The following is a 25,176-nucleotide window of genomic DNA, read 5'->3' on the forward strand; positions in this document are numbered from 1 at the left end:
TGAAACAAAAATCTAATTTTTGGCCTTAGTTTCCTTTATTATCAGGCAATAGGCATTAGAGGCAGAACAATGAGCTCTGCAGTTTGAAGTCGCTCCTGGTTTCGTCGTTGTCCCTAGTTCATCACTCCGAGAGAGGTGCAACTCTTTACCTTTAATTTTTCCTTGTTTGTTTCAGACCAAGAGTGTTATGCGTTGTAGGCAGAACAGTGAGCTCTGCAGTTTGAAGTCGCTCCTGGTTTCGTCGTTGTCCCTAGTTCATCACTCCGAGGGAGGTGCAACTCTTTACCTTTAATTTTTCCTTGTTTGTTTCATACCAAGAGTGTTATGCGTTGTTGTGACTGAAATAGTGAGCTGCTAGTTTGTATCAACTTCTTAGTTGATATGATTTAATCTGTTTTCTTAAAGTTAATTGAGTCTCCTTTTAGTTTGTTCAAGATGCTCTGTAGTTCACTCAGTCATGATTTTTAGTGTGCCTGTTCTGGGTTCTGGGTTCTCGAAATGGGGCTGTAAAATCTGGTTGTTTACCTTTTTCTCCAAGTGTGGCTCAGTTCTCTTTTGAGCATCTTTTAACATACTCATTGTATATCTCCGTATGATTGTTCTCAAATGCTATTTGATGCTATGAGGCTTCAAGTTCTAATGTTCAATTTGATCAAAAATAGTTTGTTTAGGTCCTGATTTTGTTTGAATTTATTTTAGTACAGTTTGTATGGACTACATATTGTAAACAAGTGAGATAGTATACTCATAAACTATTTTGTCGCATTAAAGGAACTGAACTTTACAGACTATATAAGTTACTTTTAAAAAGTTAGTTTTGGACTTACCCTCCAGAGTACAACTGATCACCAAGAATTAGAGAATCCATGACAACAACTTATACTGTTTGCACAGGCTGCCACTGCTCATCTGAATGGTTGTACAGGTTATAGAATCAGTTTAGTTGTGTTTTTAGCTTCCCTGCTAGGATATTGTGTATGTGCAGGTTATAGAATCAGTTTACAGTATATACAGTACTGGAAGTTCTGGAAATTCTAGAAATTCTGAAAATTCTAGAAACTCAGCTGTTGCAATCTGCTATTATATAGTGCTGGAAATTCTGAAAACTCAACTGCTGCAATATTATACAGTGCTGGATATTCTGGAAAATCCTGAAATTTTGGAAACTAAGCTGCTGCAATATTATACAGTTCTGGAAATTCTGGAAACTTTGCTGCTGCAATATTATACAGTGCTGGAAATTCTGGAAATTCAACTATTGCGCTATAATACAGTGCTGGAAATTTTGAAAAGAGTTGAGCTTTTCTATAACTTCGAAAGAGTTGGAAATTCTGGAAAGAGTTGGTGTGTGAGTTCTGCAGATTCACAGGACATAGGAAGGACAATGTTTCAAACTAATAAGCTATCCACCTGACTTCAAGTCTAAGAAAAAAACTTATAGTGAGGCATCTGGGCTGCCTATGATATGATAGATGTGCAAACGTATGTAGGTACTGAAATACAAGCTAAAGGAACCTTCACATATGGCTTGAACACTAATGTACCACTATCTACTAGGAGTCATCAGAATGGATCCAAGAGTACTAATGACTATGCTAAACAGTTGCTATAAATCAGTATATGATGTAAAGTTCTAGTATCAGTGTGTTTTAGCATCTTTTTACTTCATCAATAGAATTCCAAGCAGTGTTGTCTATAGTTATCTGTCAACCTTATATGCACTTCCACAACTTTATTGTTATGAATTGGTTTGGCTTACTGTGAATTTAAGCATATTAAATACATGATTTATTTCACTAACTTATAATTTTATTTTAAATGTGCAGGAAAATGCCGGTAATTGAATTTGAATTGTGGCCAGAAGTAAACTCGATCTATTGTAGTGAACGACGAAGAGTTTTTGTACTATTGTCATATATGTTTGAATGCATTTGGTTTTGTGGAATTTATTGATAGTAGAGATCTTTAAGCAATCAATTTCTAAGTATTGGTTGTACAAGACATGTTTCTCGAAGTTTATTTGAAATATATAGCTTCGATTTAATTATTAGTTAATTTTGTGCTTAAGGTCACTTGCATATTTATTTATGTGACTATTGAATATATGCAAATAAAAATTATTTGCATTAAAAATAAAAAAAATTGTGGCTACAAAATTCTACACAACATTGCCACACTTCAAAAGTGTTGCTGTAGGACTTCCAATGTTATCTTGTACATAAGAAAAGTTACACTTTATAAGTGTTGTTCTAGATGAGATATAAAAGTCAACACTTTTTAAGTGTGACTAATAACAACGCAAAGGCAACGCTTTTAAGTGTAGTATAATTAAAAAAAGGTGTTGCTAATGAATCACTACAAAGCGTCCCTTTATACCTCTTTGGCCACGCTTTATAAGTGTAGCTGTGATGGCGACATTTAAAAAGTGTTGCCTAATGTCAAAGGTTACGCTTCTTTTGGGCACCCCCTAAAAAGCGTTGCTTAAAGTTCAAAAGTGTAGCCTTTTATCAAAGGCCACACTTTTTGCTAGTTTAGGCTACACTTTATTGGTGTGGCTAAAAGCCTAAAATGGTGTAGTGTTAGCTTTAATATAGTCATAGAAAATTCCATATATTTTGAAAAGAAATAAGAGAGTGATAGAGCCTCTTTACCTTCTATTAGGCTTGTGTGCTAATTATGGGTGAGCTGGATATGGTATTGAAAAGTTCGATTCAATAATTTGGTTTACGATTTTTAAAAATATCATATTTTTATCATATCAAATTAATTTGGTATGGTTCGATATTATGCAGTACGGTAAATTGGTTATCATAGATTGATGGCATAATACATAAACATAATCCTTAACTTGGCATCAACCGACAATTATGTTCTTTAACTTTGAATGTGCACAAGTAGGCACTTAAACTTGTATAAAATTGAACAAATAGACACATCCGTCCTACATGGCACCCTACATGAAAAATTTGTATCCTACGTGGCGTATGCCATGTAGGACACGTGTGTCTATTTATTTAATTTTATACATGTTTAAGTGCCTACTTGTGCATACTCAAAGTTGGAGGGCATAGTTGTCCGTTGAAGCCAAGTTAAGGGTCATGTTTATGTTTTATGCCTAGATTGATCAACTTCAACTTACATAAATCCGTATAATAAAGAATTATGACTTTGGCTTTTCAAGACACGTCTCAAAACTCAATTATGTCATATCAATACCTTATACATATAAAAATATTCAAAATAAAGTATAAACAACACTTTTTTTTTTATCAGTCACTCAAAAAGAATATTTAAATTAAGATAAAACAATCAAAATTTCAACATCTAAAAAACTGTTGTATATATTTGCAAGTATTGTATATAATTACATATATATGAATTTTATATGTAACTATATACTTCAATATAATATTCAATATTATTTTTTATAAATATCAAATATCATATCGAATATCAATTTTTAATACATACTAAATATTATAATATCCAAACCGCAATATTAAAATTTTTGATTTCAATATGATATTCAATATCTACCATATCATACTTGCCCTTGTGCGAACTTTCACCATCAAAACTTCCCTAAAACCGATCTCAAAGAAGTTAATATTAACTAACCTTCTGTTGCATTTATTATTCATATCTAACCAAACTTCAGATTAAGATGGTGATTAGACAGGAATAGTGACAGAATATTAGCAGATTCATGGAATTAATTTAATTTAGTGTATAGAAGAAAAAGTTTGGTTCTTAAAGCCAAAAGTAAGGTATGTGTCACTCAAAAAAAGGAAATAAATCCAACAGAGTGAGTGTGAATATCTTTTGTATTTCTTAGATAAATAAAAAAAATATTATTTTTGTTTACAAAAAAATTGGATCAACAATGTTAAGATGGAATTTACATATGATTGTTTAAGATTATTGGGGAAGGCCCAAAGTTTAAGTGTTAGATGTGTTTAAGGCGCACAATTGAATTTCTAGGCGTTTTACAAGTGCCCTATCTCAAGGTGAGTCCATAAAAACATTTTTATAACCTTACTTATAATTTATGATGCATGGTAAAAGATTCCTTAAATTATTAAAAATTGTTTACTCCGCCCTCGTAATCCTCATCTACTCTCTAGCATGCCTCATCTTTACTTGAGTCCGGAGCCAAAATGGCAAAAAAAATTGTCAAAAATTCCAAAAGGGCACATCAATTATTTTTTTAACCAAAAGGGCAAAATCGCTCCTGACAGAGCGATTTCCTTCTGACAAAATTGACGCCGTTACTCTGTTAAATTATTTTTTTTAACATTACTGCCCTGCAGCGTTTTCTCAAAAAAAGAATAATTTAATTTGAAATCGCTACTATAGCAGCGATTTTCTTAAAAAAACTTTTTTAAAAAATTTAAAATCGCTTGCAAGGCAGTGATTTCATTTTTAAAAAATTGCATTTTAAATATATTGCTGCCTTGAAGAAAGCAGTGATTTAAAATAAAATAAAGTAAATCGCAGCCTGGCAAGCGATTTCTTAATAGAATTTTTTTTTAAACTTTTTAAGAAAATTGCTGCTATAGCAGCTATTTCAATTTTTTTTTTTAATTAAAACGCTGCTATAGCAGCAAATTTTATTTTATTTTTGAGAAAAACGCTGCAGGGGCAGCGTTGTTAAATTTTTTTTTGATGAAATCGCTGCCGTTAAGAAAAAAATTTGGACGAAATTGTTGTTGGGGTAGCGATTTTTATGTTTTTAACGGAGTACGGCGTCAATCTGAAATCGCTCCGCCAGGAGCGATTTTGTCCTTTTGGTAAAAAAATAAAATTGATGTGCCATTTTGGATTTTTTGACAATTTTTTTTGCTCTTTTGATTCCAGACTCTCTTTACTCCTCCCTCATAGCCTCCATCCTAGCCCCTTCAGCACACCTCATCTTCAACCGTGTTTCCTATTTTTTCTTCTTCTTTGAAGTTTCAACCTAAAATTAAATATACTTACGTGTGGCTGGCTAAGGATTCCTCATCTATGAGTCATGTAAAGTTTATTGACAGACAAAATTATTAGATATATGTACAATTGGATTTATGAATTGATTGATACACATGCTACCATGTACCAACAGATAATAATTTAATTTCCCACACATTATGCAGTGCAATTTTTATCATGGCTTGATGTCAGATAATATACTGATAAATATCGGGACCACTGTTACGAGTTCCCGATTAATAACTGTTAGTGAAAACTTACAAGATAACAAAAATACAAGATTACAATTGAAAATAAAATGAAGAAAACAAATCTCTTCAGGCTGAGGCGCGGATATCTCGCTCTCTTTAAGGAGATTCAAGCCCACTGCAGCAAATGTTTTCACCGGTCCAGCAGTAGTCCTTCTTGACTTGTCCCCTCCAGGATACAACAGCCTAATCACAAAATATAACTCAACAACTCTGGACAAGAGTTGAGTCCAAAGCTCCACAAAAGAACACCTCCTTCAACTAATAAAACTCTCTTTTGACAAACTTTATGCACTCTATATTTTCTTGTGTATTGTGTGTACCAAATCAAATGAAGACTACCACTATTTATACTAGAAGAAGTCTTCCTATCAATGAATAAGAAGATAAATGGTGTAGTAAATAGTGAAGATAAATGGCCTTAGGAGTTACATAGGTTACAAGGATAATGGAGGAATTAAGAGTGACAATCAAGTGCCCACCAATGCCATCAACGGCTAATACCATCAACGGCATTTTGAAAACTGATGTGCGTATGGCACTAACTCCAATTTGGAGTAATATAAGATAGTAATGCAGCAATTATGATTGTCATTACATGCATCCAACATTTTGTAACATATGAAATGTGAGAAGTCAACCAATGGCCAGAAAACCAATGTCTGTGTGACCATGCAGAATATTGCAAAATTTAATATATTTTAGAATATTAAAATGTCACACTAACAATAACAATTATAATTCAAATTATAGTATCACGAGTTTAAATTTCAATAATAAAATTAAATGTGTAAATACAAGGCTTTATCACTCGAATTACCTTTATGTCATACTTCAATAGTTACAAATTAGCTATATTCACTCTATTAACTCGAATTTATCCAAGGCCTTACTAATTAGCGATCAATCGTCTCAATGCTACACTTTAACAGTTATAAAATAGTTGTAAGTTGTAACGTACAATTTGACGTTTTCTATTTTTTTTTTACTAGATATGAAAATATTTCCTCACGTTCCCTTATATGTCAATTTCATTGATAATTTCCTTGAAATTTGTAGCACTGATGTCACAGGACATATACTATCTCCGTCTCAAATTATTTGTCATGATTCTCTTTATACGCATCTTTAATTAAATAGGAGGAGGTTTTAGTTATTTTATCTTTTACTGATATTTGAACAATCATAACAACGCATACTTGAGATGTTTGTAGTCTTCAAAATAATAACTGTTAAGAATAAAATGAGATAATTTTGTCTTGCACTTCTCAAACGATAAATAATTTAAGATAATTATTTTTAAAAATCACGATAAAGGAAAAAAATTCTTTAAGCAAGCACATTAATAATAGTATACTACTCCAATAACTAACCAACGAACTTTTAGCCTACTTACATTAGTGACATGTGACTCATCCTATTGCAATATAAACAAATAATATCTGTCACATCAGTTTGTTTTTTTCAATCCAAACTAATCCCTTTGTTTTTTTTTGTTTCCCGTTCGACAACCGGAGCCCAAATAAAAATTACGTGCAATTAGGAGTAACATATCAAATGTTATTTTTAGTCATCGTAAAGAAGAATATGTTGTTTTACACATTCATTTTTAATAAAAGATTTTAAGTTTGAATCTGTATAAAGTTTTTTATACATATATATATAAATGAAATCTTATAATTTGAATTTAAATTAATTAATTCGATTCCAATACTAATATAGAAAAGGAAAAAAAGGTTAAAACAAGTTTTTAAAAAATTATCAATTAAGGCAAATAGATGGGATGGATTGGAGTCTGGAGATATAGACATTTGGTCACACGTGTATTATATTAATATTTATGTCCTACACAATTTGAATTTCGAGATTCAAAAAACTATATATTTTTTTTTAATTTTTTTATATATTTTTTAAATATATTGGATTGTCAATTATTGTGACTAATAGTACTTTTTACTTAGTTTATAAATATATAAACTTAATTTCAAAAAAAACTAAAGATTTCATGTGTAAATTTCCAATCAAGCTTAATCTGTTTGATTCTTAGAAAACGAAATATATTACATAAATTGAGAAGAGGAAGTATTAATTAATAGTGTTCCTTACGTCTCAAAGATGTATCACACATCCATTAACTTTGCTTTTTAAACTTTAATTAAACTATTAATATGTAAATTAGCTCATTATAGATTACTTAGCTTAGCATAAAGAAAGTTTAAATGATTTAATATAGTCATAGAAAATTCCATATATTTTGAATTTGAACCGTTGCTTAAAGTTCAAAAGTGTAGCCTTTTATCAAAGGCCACACTTTTTGCTAGTTTAGGCTACACTTTATTGGTGTGGCTAAAAGCCTAAAATGGTGTAGTGTTAGCTTTAATATAGTCATAGAAAATTCCATATATTTTGAAAAGAAATAAGAGAGTGATAGAGCCTCTTTACCTTCTATTAGGCTTGTGTGCTAATTATGGGTGAGTTGGATATGGTATTGAAAAGTTTGATTCGACAATTTTGGTTTATGGCTTTTAAAAATATTATATTATTATATTAAATAATTTGGTATGATTCGGGATTATGCTGTATGGTAAATTGGTTATCATAGATTGATGAGCTATAACTTACATATATTCATATTATAAAAAAATATGATTTTGGCTTTTCAAAAAATATGTCTCAATTATATCATATTAATACTTTATATATATAAAAATATTAAAAATAAATTAATATTAATCTATATATATATATTTAATTGATAATTGATTTGATTTGATGTTTTATTTAGATTGAATTTTCACCAAATTGTAAACACCAATAAATGAACGAGAATTTATCTCTTAGGATGTGTTCAATGGGTAGGGGAAGATCATTTTTTCGATTTTCTCGGTAGGTTAAATTTTTTAGAAAATACTTTCTCTAGAATTCTTTTTTTTTTTTGTAAAAATGAGAAAAAATAACTTTTCTAATATAGAAAAAATAAATTTCGCTAGTGACATTTAATATTAATTGTGTCTCCACCTTCCAGCACACCTGCTCTTCACCCCGCCCTCGTAACCTCCTTCCCCACCCTTCAACACACCTCATCTTTACTCCGCCCTCGTAGTCCCTATCCCATCTTCCAGCACACCTATTCTTTACCCCGCCCTCGTAACCTCCTTCCCCACCCTTCAACACACCTCATCTTTACTCCGCCCTCGTAGTCCCTATCCCATCTTCCAGCACACCTATTCTTTACCCCGCCCTCGTAACCTCCTTCCCCATCCTTCAACACACCTCATCTTTACCCCGCCCTCGTAGTTCCTATCCCATCTTCCAGCACACCTGCTCTTCACCTCGCCCTCGTAACCTCCTTCCCCATTCTTCAACACACCCTATCTTTACCCCGCCCTCGTAACCTCCTTTCCCATTTTTCAACACACCTCATCTTTACCCCACTCTCGTAGTACCTATCCCATCCTCCAGCACACCTCATCTTCACCCCGCCCTCGTAGTCTCCATCTCCACCCTCTAGCACACCTCATCTGCGCCACTCACCCTCGTAGTCCTTATTCCCACCCTCCAGCACACCTCATCTTTAAGTGAGGTTCCTATTTTTCTTGTTCTTTCAAGTTTCAACATGTGATTTGTACTTCAAATTTTATATTATTATTTAAATTTTAAAACTTCACCCTATAAGTTAAATACTTACGTGTGGCTGGCTAGGAATTCTTCTTTATGAGTCATATAAAGTTTATTGACAGACAAAACTATATTAGATATATGTACAATTGGATTTGAATTGATTGACACACATGCTACCAACAGATAATAATTTCCCACACATTATGCAGTACAATTTTAATCATGGCTTGATGTCAGATAATATACTGAAAAAAATCGTTCGATTTAATCGGGACCATTGCTTTGAGTTCCCGATTAAATCAATTATAATTCAAACTATAGTATCACGAGTTAAAATTTCAATAATAAAATTAAATGTATGCTTACTACGTTGTCCTATTATTCACGAGTTTAAATTTCAATAATAGAATTAAATGTGTGCATACAAGGCTTTATCACTCGAATTACCTTTATGTCATACTTAAATAGTTACAAATTAGCTATATTCACTCTATTAACTCGAATTTATCCAAGGCCTTACTAATTAGCGATCAATCGTCTCAATGCTACACTTTAACAGTTATAAAATAGTTGTAAGTTGTAACGTACAATTTGACGTTTTCTATTTTTTTTACTAGATATGAAAATATTTCCTCATGTTCCCTTATATCTGTCAATTTCATTGATAATTTCCTTGAAATTTGTAGCACTGACGTTCCAGGGCATATACTGTCTCCGTCTCAAATTATTTGTCATGGTTCTCTTTATACGCATTTTTAATTAAATAGGAGGAGGTTTTAGTTATTTTATCTTATACTGATATTTGAATAATCATAACATCGCATAATTGAGATATTTGTAGTCTTCAAAATAATAACTATTTAGGATAAAATGAGATAATTTTGTCTTAATTACACTTCTCAAATGATTTATAATTTAAGATAATTTTTGAAAATCACGATAGATAATTTAAGACGGAGAAAAAATATTCTTTAAGCAAGCACATTAATAATATACTACTCCAATAACTAACCAACCTTGTCCTATACATTGAGAACTTTTAGCCTACTTACATTAGTGACATGTGACTCATCCTATTGCAATATATAAGCAAATAATATCTGTCACATCAAATTTGATTTTTCAATCCAAACTAATCCCTTTGTATATTTTTTTTGTTTTCCGATCGGTATTCGGAGTTAATATTGAAGCTTCGATTAAATTTGAATTGCACATCGCAGGGCCCATTTAGGGGTGACGCTCCCAATAGGACTTTCTTCATATCCAGGGCACGAACCCAAAAAATCCCTTTGTATTAATGTATCAAGAAATTACATAATTCAAATATACTCTTGGCCTCGTGTACAATTAAAATATAATAATTTGAGTTTATTCAAGGGCTTAACATCCTAATCATCAGAATATTATACTTTTAACAACTACAAATTAGTTATATCGATCAACTATGTACGTACATCTACTTTATTAACCCTTGCTTATCTAAGATTTTACTATCCAAGTCACATCAATGCTACATTATAACCGCTACAAGCTAGCTACATCAACTATCTATATATGTTCACTATAGTAATTTGAGCTTAACACAATGTTTTATTACTTGAATTATCTTAATGCTATACTTCAACATCTACAAGATAGTTACATCCACTACCTATATATATATTTTATTAGTTGAAGCTTATGCAAGGCGTTTACCAACTGAACTACCTTAATGATACACTTTGATAGCTACAAACTAACTACATTCACTATAGTAATTCGAGTTTAAGTAAAATTTTATCACTTGAACCTTCTTAATTAACAGCTATAAAGTAGTTATATCCACTACCTATATTCATTCTATTTGTCGGAGCTTATACAAGGCTTTACCAACAAACTGCTTTAATGCTACACTTCGATAGCTACAAGCTAGCTTCATCAACTACCTACATTTAATGTAATAATTTGTGCTTAATTAAGATTTTATTGCTTGAATCATCTTAATGCTACACTTTAACAAACTAGTAATATCCCCTACCTATGTTCACTTTATTATACTTGAATCATCTTAATGCTACACTTTAACAACTACGAACTAGTAACATCCCCTACCTACGTTCACTCTATTAATAGCCAGAGCTTATAATACAAGATCACTTTACCAACTGAACCACCTGCTATGTCAACTTTTTATATTCAATATAATAATTCAAGCTTAATCAAGATCTTTTTACTTAAATCATCTTAATGCTACCCTTTAACAACTACAAACTAACTACATTCACTATCTACGTATGTTCACTCTATTAGTCGGTATTTATATAAAACTTTATCAACCGAACCACCTTAATGCTACACTTCGACAGCTACAAACCTACAAGCTAGCTACACCAACCACGTACTTTAATTCCACCAACCCTTGCTTATACAAAACTTTATTACCACCCTAGCTAACAAAATTTAGGAAGGGGGATTGTTTAATTTCCCTCCACCCACAACTTTATCAAAGTTCACCAATTTTTTATTGATATCTCCAAGTAAATAATCTATTTTCTCTTTGTCCTTACTACTAACATGAAACACTGTGAATTATTATTTGCAGTGGCGGATCTAGGATTTAGAGTCCGGGGTGCCAAATAAACTTATCGATTAAATTAATTTTATATTTGATTAAATTATTCGCCTTTTCGATCAGTGGCGGATCCAGGATTTAGAGTCCGGGGGTGCCAAATAAACTTATCGATTAAATTAATTTTATATTTGATTAAATTATTCGCCTTTTCGATATATATCATAAATCAATCAATAAAATATAAATAATAAGATATTACAAATCCACACTCCACACTAAAAGCATGAAGTTAACAAATTTAAAACTTTCAATAATATTACTATTTACTAATATTATAAATATTCAACATTCATTTACAATTGTCCTCGACGAGTTTTCATATTCTGAAAACGATCGATAATGACATCATTACTAACATTTATAAATACATCACGCTCTATGTAACACACTAGACAATCATTTAATCATTTATAAATACTGATCCAGCACACCATAGTAATTGTAAGCAGTGGCGGATCCGCCAATGATCCAGCACACCATATGAAATCAATCATCACTAATTAAAACTTAAAAGAACTCAAGAAATAGAAATAAAAAAAAATCTTACAAAAATAGAATTGCAAACTTACAATCTATAAAAAGTTGTGGATGGATGGAGAAAAGTGAAAACAAACGCACCCAAATGAGGCTTAGCCACTGAACGGAATGCTAAGACGGGCGGGGGGCGGCAACGACAAGAAGTGATTTGGGTTCGGAATGGGGTAATAAATTTTTTGGAGAAGTTGAAACTTGGAGGAAGAAGGGTTTGGAAATAGTTGAAGAGAAAGAGAACACTTCTAAGTCAAAGGAGTAATGTAATTAATTTAATTTAAGTCAATAACAATTATAAAATAAAATAAAATAATGTGCCAGCTGTTTTCCTTAAAAAAAAGGGGGCTTGGAGCCTTTTTTTCACTTAAAAAACGTCTTCAACAATTTTTCAAAAAATAGGTTCAAATGGGATTCGAACCCGCAACCTCAACCTTCTAAAGTTGCCCTCCTACCATGGCACCACAAGCCTATTTTGTTCTGTGGGTGACACACTTTATATTTATATAAATCTTATGTATATATACCTATGTATATATAGAGTTTCCGTCGAAGTTTGGGGGTGGCGTGGCACCCCCACTGCCCTTCATAGGTCCGCCCTGATTATTTGTATATATAATTGGAATTTGCATACCACTAATAATTTAACTAGACATAAAAATATATTCTAATTATGACCTTTTATATCTATCAGTTTCATTTATATATTTTCCTTTGAAGTTTTGTAGCACTGCTGTCACCAGTCAGATATTACACCAAACTCTCTTCTTTATGCAAGTACATTTATTATATGAAAACTACTAATCAACAATGTCCTATAATTATAACAAGGCCTAATCCATCGGTGACCACTTAAAATTGACATAAATTTTCACTTAAACACCTTAATTAGGCTTTGTTCATTCTAGACACCTCATGTCATGTTCCGCTATGTAAGTTTGACACTTTTTGCTGACATGACATAATGAGTGAGCTACACTTGCTACCAGCGCGTAAAAAACTTATTAAATTCATTTTTATTTTATTTTTTTCATCTTCTTCCCCATTTTTTAACCACCATCTGCCAAAACTTAAACCACTTCCATGGAGAAGTAGATTTGATGGTGCTAATTAGTTAAAACAAAAACAACCAATATTTTAGTAGATCAAGTTACAATTAATTTGATTTATGAAAAAACATAGAACCAATGGAGAAAAACAATTAAGAAAGTCTTGCGTCTTAAGTGAAGAACTAACATATAGTTGAAAGAAAAAATTTCACTGAGAAAACGATTTGGATGGGGGAGGGGTTTAGGGATTGGGTAGTGGGAAAGGGGTCTGGGGGTGGAGTTGCTGGAGAAGATAATTATTATAGGCTGTGTTTAAAAATAAAAAAAAAAGGTTTAAAAATGACACGTGTCATTGAGTGATTGACCATTTTTTCTATACAAATTTCATTATTTAAAAATTATTTTTGACATATATCCACTTGTCTTTATTTAATTTGTCACTTTGACATGTCCTCGCGAGTGTGTTACACACACCTTACACATTTGGCTGATTGTCAAAAAAATGTCAAAAAGACATAACGGAGCATGATATGAGGTGTCTAAAATAAACAAATCCTAGTGAATGTGTGTAAGTGAAAATTTGTGTAAATTAGGTCTTATAAGAACTTTATGTCTACCTATGTCCTACAATAAAAACTTTATGTCTACTAGAAACAAATAGATTTAGAATTTAGAATTTATGTTTTTTAATTGAATTAATAATTAAAAATATATTTGAGCTATTACTTTTTGCGATTTTAATTATTAGTTTTTTTTTTTTTTTCCATTAGAATTTTTGAACTATTATTATCTACCCTTTTTTTCAACTTGAACTACTGTCATCTATGTATTAAAAACACACCTAATTAGTTAAGTAGATGACGATAGTTCAAATAGAAAAAGAAAATAGTTGGCCTAATCAACTTCGATGTTTTGATTATAATAGTTGAGGTAGAAAAAGAAATCGACTGATAATTGAGTATGGAACTTACAAATACGATAGTTTATGATGTTTTTTTTGTCATTAATTCTTTTTAATACAAAAAAACGAACAAAAAAAGAGTTTTTAATATAAATATTAAATTTTCGTCATTTTATTAAACTCGTAATTAAAACTCTAACTTCACGTACCTACTTTTATTGCCGTGTGACTCAATATAAGCAAATTATATCTCTGTACATATCACATGATCAGTTATTCACATGTCCTCACCCTCTCCACACATTTTCTCACCGTCTCCAAATTAAATAAATAGGGGGTAGAGTTAAGAGAAAGTTTGTACCAAAAATTTTAGCCAAGAAATAAAAAACAAGTTCATATTTTCTCATACAAAGTTAAAAATATTCATTGGGAATTTATTTCTTCAATGGCTTCCAATCTTCATATTTGCAAAAATAACCAAAAAAGTCAAAAAATTGTTGTAGTAATAGTCCCTTTTCTAGCACAAGGTCATCTTAATCAACTTCTACAACTCTCTTGCCTTATAGCATCTTATAACAACATAAAAGTCCATTATGTTAGTACAAAAACACATAATCTTCAAGCAAAACTTAGAGTTATTAATAGTTTTGACTCTTTTTCCAAAATTCATTTCCATGAATTTCCTACTCCAAGTTTCATCTCTCCAAATCCAAATCCAAATTCGCGAATTAAATTTCCATCTCATCTTCAATCTTCATTTGAATCATCGTCTTATCTAAGGAACCCTGTGAAAAGGTTAATCCAAACGCTTTCATCCAAGTATCAGAGAGTCGTTATCATAAACGACTCTCTGATGGGATCAGTTGTTCAAGATTTTGTGTCAGTACCAAATGCTGAGGCATACACTTTCCATAGTGTGTCAGCTTTTACTCTGCTCCTATTTATATGGGAGCGAAAAAAGAGGCCGTTTCTTATAGACTCTGAAATGTTGATTGATCTTCCTTCTCTCGAAGGTTGTTTTAGTCCAGAATTTGAGAAACTTATGAAAAGAGAATATGAATGCATGAAGTTTAACTCGGGAAAGATTTACAACACATGTAGAGTCATGGAAAGTCCTTTTCTTGATTTGTTGTTGAAAGAAGTGACCAACAACAACGAAAAACAATGGGCCCTCGGCCCGTTTAACCCGGTTACATTTCCCAAGAACGGGCCCAACACCAAAAGCCACACGTGTTTGTTATGGCTCGACAAACAAGAACCAAACTCGGTGATATTAGTGTCATTTGGTACCACGACTTCATTTTCTGACGAACAAATCAAGGAAATCGCAATTGGACTAGAGCAGAGCGAACAAAAGTTCATTTGGGTGTTGAGAGACGCGGATAAAGGGAATGTTTTTACTAAAGACTCATCAAGAAAGATTGAGTTGCCAAAAGGGTTCGAGGAGAGAGTTAAAGAAAAGGGGATTTTGGTAAGAGATTGGGCACCTCAATTGGAGATTTTGTCACATTGTTCGACTGGTGGATTCTTGAGTCATTGTGGATGGAATTCCTGCATGGAAAGTGTCTCGATGGGCGTGCCAATAGCTGCATGGCCAATGCATTCTGATCAACCAAGAAACGCTGTACTAATTACCAAGATTCTTAAAATTGGAATTGTTGTTAGAGAATGGGCTAATAGGAATGAATTGGTAAAATCAAATGTGGTGAAAAAATGTGTGGAAAAATTAATGGCATCAAAAGGAGGAGATGAAATGAGGAACAAAGCAAAATATTTGAGTGTAGAAATTAGAAAATCAGTGGCAGAGGGTGGAATTAAACGTATAGAATTGGATTCATTCATATCTCATATAACAAGATAACTAGTTCTGGCGATGTTGTTCAGACTCTTCAAAAATATTATCGCACAAATACATTTCTAAAGAATCCGAGCAACCTGGGGTATTGAATAAATTCAAGGATATTCATGCATGATGCATTTGAAGTCAAATGTATCAAAATTCCATTTGGATTTAACTACTATATGTTGAGAGTGTTATAAAAAAGTATAATTGTTGCTTGATGTATTTTCAGATAACTACTTTCCTTTATTATGAACAGTAACATATTGTTATTTTTCGTTTATTTGTATGTGTCATTTTTTTTTATAAAAGCAATTTTGCCAAGATTAAAGGTTTTAAATTTATGGATATATACTTATATTAACTTCAAATTCATTTTATAATAATAATTGAATTCACGTGCATCAATAAACAACTCTCTAGTTTCGCGTTGAGGCATGCTAATCCTTTTTGTACCATTTTGATTATATCGAATGTGTGAAGGATTTGCTCTGTATTTTATCAGGTATCCGCCAGTTATTTTGTGGCTTGAAGTAATTATTTATTTGTATCGAGGATGTTTATATCAAACTATGTAAATCCACCATATATAAATACTAGAAGTGTATGTACAAACAAACGTCATGCATTATAAACTTGATCTAAATATCGAATACGACTAAATTCTTACCTTCACTAATTTAGATTCATACCACAAAATTTAATTTGAAGGGTAAATTACTCCAACTTAAAATAACTTTAGTCTCTAACTAAAACTTTTAATAAAAATTGAACATATTATCTATCATTTCATTGTAATCTTTAATAATCTATTTTTTGACAACAATAATGTATCAATTTTAATCTCACAAATAAAATTTATAAAAGATAATAGGTATTGGCCTTATCTCATCATTGATGATAAGTATAAATGTGTCGTCCATTAATATGTTGACAACACAAAAAAGAGAGAATTAAAGGATCAGGTCCCATAGACAAAGATCCATAGGTGATGGAAACAAAAACAAGTGCTTTCAACACTTGAAGTGTCGACAACTAAGCTAAAAAATGAATAGTTGAAAAGATGGAAAATAAAATTTAATAATGAGAAGAAGTATGGAAAAAAATATAATTTAATAATGAGAAAAAGTATGAAAAATACCTTTAAATTTGATGCAAATTATCAATTTCATTTCTAAATTATTGACAATCTTAAAAATGCCAATTTATTTAGATTTAATTAATCGTGTAAATTAGTGTTTTTAAGGCTATCAATAATATGGAAATGGAGTTGATAATTAGCGTCGAATTTAGAGGTAAAAATTAAGCGGCTGAAAAAAAAACTTATTATGTTTAGATAATGGTATACATTCAAGATAAAAGCAAGCGATTGATCATTACTGAAACCACTTTTATTGTGTGGAAGAAAATTCAGACCTCACTGGTATTGATATTGATTGCTCATAGCATTTTTATATTATGATACTCATCTCATACCATGGATTTATTCTAATGTATATAAATATTTTAGTTGAAAAGGATAATTATTAATTACTTTTGTTTATTTATTATTTGAAGGTATTTGCATTTGGATAGCTCTTACCTTACTCGGACCGTGGCAACAAGATTTTGATGCATGGCTGGACATGGGTCTGCATGAGTTTACAAGTCTACCATGCCCAAATATTTTTCCTCTATTACTCACAGTAGCTCTATGCATACTTTAATAAGACATTGGCCTTAGGACCCTAATTTTAGGGGGCCTCAATTTTTTACTAAGAATAAATTATGTGTTAATTTTTTATAGAAAAAATATTAATTATTTATGATAAAAAGTATATATTTAAAATTATTATTTTATTCTTTTTAACCCACATTCAAATAGAAGAAATCAAGAAAATATTGTTTTATTTTCTTACACTCTCTCCACTAATACTCACATATTTTATTCTTTTTAACTCCTTTTACACTCTCTTCATTAATTTTTTGATAAGTTAGAGTAATAATCTGTCAAAAATATCAATCAATAGTAGAAAAGTGTTGAACAAAGTGAATTGTAAATTCTTTTTCCATTTCTTCTTAGATTTTTAAGCATTACAACAAGCATAGTAAAATGTGGGGTATACCAAATTATCAACCTCTTGAATCAAATCTATGGTTCTAACTCTTATATTTATTTGAAATTTGTCAACTAATAACTTATGAAACTATGTTAACAATTCATATAATGATTGCCCGAGTAAAATGATATTATATTTTTCAACGTTGAATTGAAAAAAATAAAATATTATCTAAAACTAATAATTGAAAAAGAAACTGAATAAATTATTTATGAAAAATATATATTAAGTAATACTTTGCATTTTAAAATGTAAGAGAAATAAATTTTAAATAAATGCATGTGAAATTTATTTAGATTTTAGGTCTCTAAATAAGATTTCGCTTTAGGCCCCCGATTGCGTTGAGCCACCCCTGATTACTCAATTTGTTTGGAAATAATTTTTTGCTAGGGATAGAAGCATGTAATTAAGATGGATTCAAGTATTTTAAGTAGGCGTTTGGCCATGCGATACCATATCACGTTATGGTATCGTGAGATGGAATCAGCGTTTGGACATGCGTTTTACACTGATTCCATATCTATCAAAAATATGAATCAATAGTCGAAAAGTGTTGAACAAAGTGAATTGTAAATTCTTTTTCTATTCTTCTTAGATTTTTAAGCATTACAACAAGCATAGTAAAATGTGGGGTATACCAAATTATCAACCTCTTGAATCAAATCTATGGTTCTAACTCTTATATTTATTTGAAATTTGTCAACTAATAACTTATGATGGCCTTAATAAGTGCACATTTATATTTTAGGGAAAAAGGTCTAAAAAAATACTCAAACTTTGGTCGAAATTGCTGTTACGATACCAAACTTTGGAAATGACCTTTTACCCCCCCTCCCCCCGTACTATTTAATAGTGTATTTTAAAGGTATATATGTGCCTACGTGGACATGAGTATGAAAATATAGTTGCGGATGATATTGACCAACAAATGGCTCAAAGTAACAATGTTGGTTCATCTTCTTGGTCACATGATCGAGAAATGCAAGTTCAACGTGAGGAAATTGTCCGTACTATGTGGGAGGATTATACTAAAGACTAGTATACTACAATTTATGTTCAAATATTTTTATTAAATTAAAGTTAAATGAAACAATTACTTAAGTGGAGAACAAATAACTTTGTAATAATTTATTATGTGATTTTATAAATTTTTGTTTATTTAATAAGATTGAATAAACAATTGGGGCTATTTTAATAGTTTTACAACTTATGGAATTTTTATGTTTATAAGAAAATATACAACACAAAAATTTCATATCACATGTCCAAACAAAACTTCAATTTCATATCATGATACCATATCGCATGACCAAACGGGCCCTAAAAATATTATTTTGCTAGGGATAGAAGCATGTAATTAAGATCGATTCAATATACTTTGTTTTTGAATAGATGTGGATAGAAAAGGTTCATGGACCCTTTTTCATTTCATCATTTTATTGTATTGTACTGTGGGTCACTAGCCTCAAAAAATTTCGGAAAAACCCTCCAACAAATAGTCTGAAAAGGGTAAAATGTACATAGACCTTACTCTTTATATAGGTCTATGAAAAAATGTACCTTAAGAAGGTAGATCGATTGTTTCCTATTAACCCTCGACTGAACAAACAATGAAAAAATGTTGCCAATGACAATTGATAACCATAAAAAAGAAATAGACAACCAAAGGCCTTATCATATACATCAAATAGATTATGAAATTAATTAGCCTATCTGTATTGTGGGAGGGAAGAAAAGTGGAAATGAAAAAGATTCTGATTACTAAGGGGATCAACATATTATACTACACTACCCTTATAACTTCAATACATCTATCTAATTGTCTCTATTCTAGGCACTTTCTTGAAGGTTTAGGCCTTTCTAGCAGCAAATTCGCGTACTGCTAAAAACTAATCTAAACTACACAGGCTCTTTGAGGTCCTTCAACCGATATGCCCTTAAGCGCTGCCATACATAACATAGAAATAACACTTGGAAACGATTAGTGAGAGCAGCAGGTGCTGTAAAAATCGAACTTCTATGCCTTGGGACTGCTTAGGCTCTTAATGTCCTTATCCTTGAGATACCATTGAGGTATAATTTTGGAAGCATGTGGATAGAGATCCTTATATGCATTCTTTATAGTCCCTTCTGCAACTGTAGTTGCAATTGAGATATCTGCATGTACACCCTATCAGTCAAGCTACAGAGCTGGAATAAAAGTATCTTCAGTATATCTAGATCAGCACTATTCTTTACGCAACCAATAGTCAACTTGGAAACAATAGAAGTATAGCATTGGAAGCCTTAAAAGTATAGCGCGGTAAAATATAGTATATTGCCAGGGCTTACAAAAAGAAGGTAATGCCCAAACCTCGCAGGGGTTTCTTTGAATCCGTAAGCTGTGTTAGCATGTATATTATTGCTGCAGCAATCGAAATAGGACTCCTCCTGCAAAATCAGGAATAAACATTTATGTTATTTGATCAATGAGATAGTCACATACAAATCTGTGGCTAGTGATCAAAGTGACGAAACCCAATTTCCTTCGGTTGTTTAAAGCTCTAATCTTTTCATATCCACAATCTACTTGATTACTAGACTAAAATTACTTGTGGTTAAGGCACAAATAATTAATATTTGATGACTTGATTAGAGGATAACTGCAACCAAAAACACTTCTGTACCTTATATCAAACTCTTCTGACTTCTTGACAGTTTCCTGGACAGCCTTAATCTCTTCATGGTTCATTCCAATGTTAGAACAAAAACGTCTCTGACATTCATGCATGGTCCGTGTCAGATAATACACAAATATTCATATTGTACTGAATGCGCTCACAAAGAGGAGCAGACCACAACACTTGCTATCACTCACCAGATAGTCTCCAGCATGTATAGTCCCCATCTCCATTGAGTCTCCCATTTCAACCTTCAATTGTTTCACAATGAACTCTTTTGCTCGGCCAATTTCCTTCTTTGTAGCTCCATTGGCGATTGAGCATATTTCTAGTTAACACCCAAAGGTTCAGAGAAGTTCATACAGAGGACTAAACCATTAATCTACATAATAAGATATCATGGTAGTACCTTTTACAGTGCGTGCTTTGCCTTCTTGCCGACACGCAATGTAAATACAAGCAGCCACCAAGGCATCCAGATTCCTTCCTCTCGTACACTTCTGGTCTTCCAGCCTTTTGTATATCTCACTTGCTCGGTCCTGCAGAAGATTAAGGGAAAGATGCATGTTAAAAAAAGACACGGGTAAGACTTGTTCTTACGTAATGAAGGAGCAAATTTGTCCCAATACCATAGGGTTTGATAAGGATAAAGTTAAAGGTTGATTCCCATAGAATGGATTAAAAGAGTACTTCCTTGATCATTAATCCGATGCTGATGGTCGTTGTCAAGGAAATATAGCTGGCAGCGGTGGCTACATAGGCTGTGTAGCCTTTGTGTTATGATTTCAAACTATAACATGAAAGATAATAGCACGCATGGGCAGAGATCATCACAATGTGATGCGAAAGTCATCTTCTTCAAAGAAGAAGATAACTCTAGACTAGAGAGAGGAATGTAGCAGTATGGCATCCAGAATTTCAGTAAAAAATTTTGAAAGACTTGGATTACCAGAATAAGAATCACCGACACCTTAGAGAGTATCTTGTTCAAGGTGAAGCTCGTTTAGTAAATTGAAGATATATTCTTAGCAAAACTAGTAAAAAACAGAGATTTAAAACAAGCAAGCAACAGCAATTCGAAAATTTGCTCCATTTTGTATGTGAAAAAAGAAGAAGAGAAACAAGAAACATCTAACAAAACAAGAGGACAAACCTTTATGGTGGAAACAAGGCTCAACCTGCAAAGAAGGAAAAAGACAACTAATTTAATTAATGCACACAACAATGGGGGACACACTTGACTAATCCAACAAAAATAATTGCATTCTTAATCTTAAACTTCTCAACATGTAAGACATGCAAAAAGGACAAAACCCGACTGTCTAAGATCATTAGTCATGGTGTCATACAAATCACAACAATATGCATCTGAAACCAACATAATCACTTAGCTAGCCGTTCAAAAACAGTAAGAACATGAGGCGCACATAATCATTGTCTCAATTCATCGACAGCCAAGGATAAATGAAATAATTGTTATGATAACATCTCACAAAGGACTTCTCTCCAAAACCTAAAAAGCAGAAAAAAAGTTAGCTGCTCCTCTGTTAAGTATTGCTATAGTGTTCTGGTTAGAACTGGAAGAAAAAAGCAGTGGCGTTGGAGTATTCTATAAAAAAAAGAAAACAAGGTGGCACGAAGGTGGTCCGTATAACTTGGATTGCTATGCAAAGATCATGTCTTACTGTTGCAGCAAATGTACATTTGTGAAAAGCATTGCTCTGTATCCCAGCAGATTCGGTGTATGCTTTACAAATCTTTTTGGAGTAAATGGATAACGTCAAGCAACTAAAAAGGAGCAATCAGTAGCTGGAGAGGACAAAGGATGAATCCATAGCTCAAAGTTCTGTGGAGCACCATCCCAATGTGCGTACTATGTAGACAGGAAGGAAGTCTAAAAGTTTTGAGGGAAGAGCAGCAGCACTTCATTAAACATGGATGCCTACATCCCTTGGTGTTTTGGTATGTAATATGATAAATGCAAACCATTGTGATACCTTGTTGGACTTTATTAACTCCTTGCAAAATAGCAGGCTTCAATCACACAACTGGCTTTGGCAATAAAAAATACTTACAAATAAACTAACACTATGTTTGGATCATTGTTACCCATTGTATTGTATTGTATCGCTATCATACCTACAATGTTTGTTTTGATTATTACTTAAAATGTATTGTATTGTATTGTTAAATTTCGTTGTTACGTAACAATGAAAACTCCCATTTTTGGAACAACCGATTTGGTGTGTTCCCATTGTTACTTAATTTTATTTTCTAATTATATCCTTACATAATATTTCATAATACTATTTTACCCTTTACCCTATATTATTTAATTCTAGTCAAACCTCCTGCCCTAGAATAATTAAGGATATTTTAGTAAATTTATAAATTACAATACAGTACGATACAATCAAACCAAACAATAAAAATGTTATTAAACAACAACAAACAATACAATCTAGCCAAACATTATATCTACCGTACAATAAAATACAATACAATACAATATATTATGAAACAATGGGTAACAATGATCCAAACATAGTGTTAGTTTATTTGTAAGTATTTTTTATTGCCAAAGCCAGTTGTGTGATTGAAGCCTGCTATTTTGCAAGGAGTTAATAAAGTCCAACAAGGTATCACAATGGTTTTCCTATCCTAGAATAATTAAGGATATTTTAGTAAATTTATAAATTACAATACAGTACGATACAATCAAACCAAACAATAAAAATGTTATTAAACAACAACAAACAATACAATCTAGCCAAACATTATATCTACCGTACAATAAAATACAATACAATACAATATATTATGAAACAATGGGTAACAATGATCCAAACAAAGTGTAAGAGATAAGGGTCAAAAACATATCTAAATTTCATACCTAAACTATTGACAGTGTGAGTTTCATACCTAAACTCACACTACTATTTCCGTTACATACTTCAAACCACCCTTTTAAGTAACATTCAAATTCATTATCAGTTCTCCTGGGCTAATCCATATTCGGTCTAAATAGTCAATATCACACAACACTGAACTCAATAAACCACCAATATTACTCCCTCCATTTCAATTTATTTGTCTTACTTTCCTTTTTAGTCCGTTTCAGAAGAAACATCACTTTCCTTTTTTGGCGACTTCTAATTCTAACCATCCACGTGACAACTGACATGTTTATAATCATGCATTTTGATACATTTTATATATCTTTGGTTTAACACCACGAAATTCAAAAGTCTCTTTGACTTTCCTAAACTCCGTGCCAAGTCAAAATGAACTAGACAAACAAATTGAAACCGAGCTAGTAATATTTTCTTAAATGAAAGTACTCCCTCACTCCCAATTTTTCAGGACTAGCTCAAAATTCAAATATCCCAAACTAAATACTAGTAAAAAAGGGAACTTTTTAAAACACTGGTTGAAGTTCGATAAGTTTTACCTATCAGCCATATTAGCAATAGCTTTAAAAGCCATAACTAGGGCACGTTCAGGATCACCACCTCGATTCTGCAACCTAGCTAGAGATGAATCTCCATTACTTCCATTAGGACCTTTAGAAATGACAGTAGAAAGACCGACATCACCAAGCAACGGGTTAACGGGTCCTCCAACACGGTTCGGGTCATGATCACCGGATTCATCAGCAAACGTACGCCACTCAGAAGTCTCATCAATTGACCTCGATTCCAGCACAAGTCCACACTCCGAACAAACTGTATCACCGGCGGCATGGTCAAATACCACCTCCGTGTTCCGTTTGCAGTCCGAACAGTATGAGTCACCCATCCCAGCTGACCCGACCCGACCCGAATTTATGTGAACCCGAAATTGAGAAAATTGACTTGAGGTTCTTCGTCAGAAGCTGTGAATTGAGCTAGAGAGAGAAGGATTATGTGTTGTTAATGGAGTTTTATCTCTCTAGAAAATCTTGGTTGATAACTATGGAGAACTGAAATGTGGTCAACCGGGTATTTATAAACCCATAAAGCTGAAGCGGGTCGGTCGAAAAGGTCGAGAGTAGGGACCACATTTCGTTCATACACAAAACGTGGAAATATGTAAACCTGGCGAACAACGACGAAACTAGAATTTAAATTTACTTGAGTTCGATCGAATTTGCATGCGAGTGATTAGCTTCGTCCCTCAGGATGACAATCACATATTGAGTGTAATTTTACAAGTGGGGTTTCTTCGATTATCGTATCCTTTGCTAATGCTTCGTGGGGTTAATGTTAAAAAATTAGTCATGTTTTGTCCTGACTATAGTTACAACTTATATATAGTCGTGGCATATATTCCTATTTTAAACATATAAAGATATTATTTTTGATAAATCTATACTCCAAGTGAATAACTCACTTATCTGAAAGAGAAAAAGTTCAATGTGTAGTAACAATTCATGCAAATTGTTTTCTCCTTCTACGTTACATTCAATATTCAATTGTTCGATTAAACATAAAATTATACAAAATGATAAACGCTATGGACAATAAATTATTTTCCTTCTATTGATGTTAGTATTACTGTTTATAAACTATTGAATTTGACATGAAATTTACAAAGAAAACAATTTTTTTAAATATAACATATTAATTTTGACATGTTCCTCCCCCCCCCCCCCCCCCCCCCCCCCCACCCA

At 32.2% G+C, this 25,176-nt stretch overlaps 3 protein-coding genes and 1 long non-coding RNA gene across 4 annotated transcripts in view; 3 read left to right on the forward strand and 1 right to left on the reverse strand.

The window, feature by feature from the left end:
* LOC107061328 (pumilio homolog 12-like) overlaps positions 1–87 on the forward strand; it is a 2,331-nt gene extending 2,244 nt beyond the window's left edge. The window contains exon 5 of the mRNA XM_015310394.1: positions 46–87. Coding sequence (XP_015165880.1) covers positions 46–87 — 42 coding nt within the window. The remainder of the gene's footprint in view (positions 1–45) is intronic.
* A 114-nt stretch (positions 88–201) lies between these two features.
* LOC107061337 (uncharacterized) lies at positions 202–1,970 on the forward strand. Its single transcript, XR_001473925.1, has 2 exons — positions 202–272; positions 1,827–1,970. It is a non-coding gene; the product is annotated as an uncharacterized lncRNA (long non-coding RNA).
* A 12,317-nt stretch (positions 1,971–14,287) lies between these two features.
* LOC102587505 (zeatin O-glucosyltransferase-like) lies at positions 14,288–16,046 on the forward strand. Its single transcript, XM_006351340.2, has one exon. The coding sequence runs from the start codon at positions 14,372–14,374 to the stop codon at positions 15,785–15,787; it is 1,416 nt and encodes a 471-aa protein (XP_006351402.1). The 5' UTR covers positions 14,288–14,371; the 3' UTR covers positions 15,788–16,046.
* A 3,471-nt stretch (positions 16,047–19,517) lies between these two features.
* LOC102583751 (transcription initiation factor IIB-2-like) lies at positions 19,518–24,494 on the reverse strand. The gene is made up of 7 exons (XM_006351244.2): positions 23,977–24,494; positions 21,679–21,703; positions 20,935–21,064; positions 20,723–20,853; positions 20,532–20,620; positions 20,219–20,295; positions 19,518–20,022 (listed from the first exon to the last, which is right to left on the reverse strand). The coding sequence occupies exons 1-7, from the start codon at positions 24,321–24,323 to the stop codon at positions 19,883–19,885; spliced, it is 939 nt and encodes a 312-aa protein (XP_006351306.1). The 5' UTR covers positions 24,324–24,494; the 3' UTR covers positions 19,518–19,882.
* Between the last annotated feature and the right edge of the window lie 682 nt (positions 24,495–25,176).

The sequence above is a fragment of the Solanum tuberosum genome, unplaced genomic scaffold (genome assembly GCF_000226075.1).
Source record: "Solanum tuberosum cultivar DM 1-3 516 R44 unplaced genomic scaffold, SolTub_3.0 scf00129, whole genome shotgun sequence".
Taxonomy (NCBI): domain Eukaryota; kingdom Viridiplantae; phylum Streptophyta; class Magnoliopsida; order Solanales; family Solanaceae; genus Solanum; species Solanum tuberosum.

Excerpts from the sequence above, each read along its gene's own strand:
- LOC102587505 (XM_006351340.2), top strand. The coding sequence starts at position 14,372 with ATGGCTTCCAATCTTCATATTTGCAAAAATAACCAAAAAAGTCAAAAA.
- LOC102583751 (XM_006351244.2), bottom strand. The coding sequence starts at position 24,323 with ATGGGTGACTCATACTGTTCGGACTGCAAACGGAACACGGAGGTGGTA. Across the intron at positions 20,621-20,722 it reads TACATGCTGGAGACTATCTG|AGACGTTTTTGTTCTAACAT; the intron begins GTGAGTGATAGC and ends CATGAATGTCAG. Across the intron at positions 20,023-20,218 it reads TTCAAAGAAACCCCTGCGAG|ATATCTCAATTGCAACTACA; the intron begins GTTTGGGCATTA and ends GTGTACATGCAG.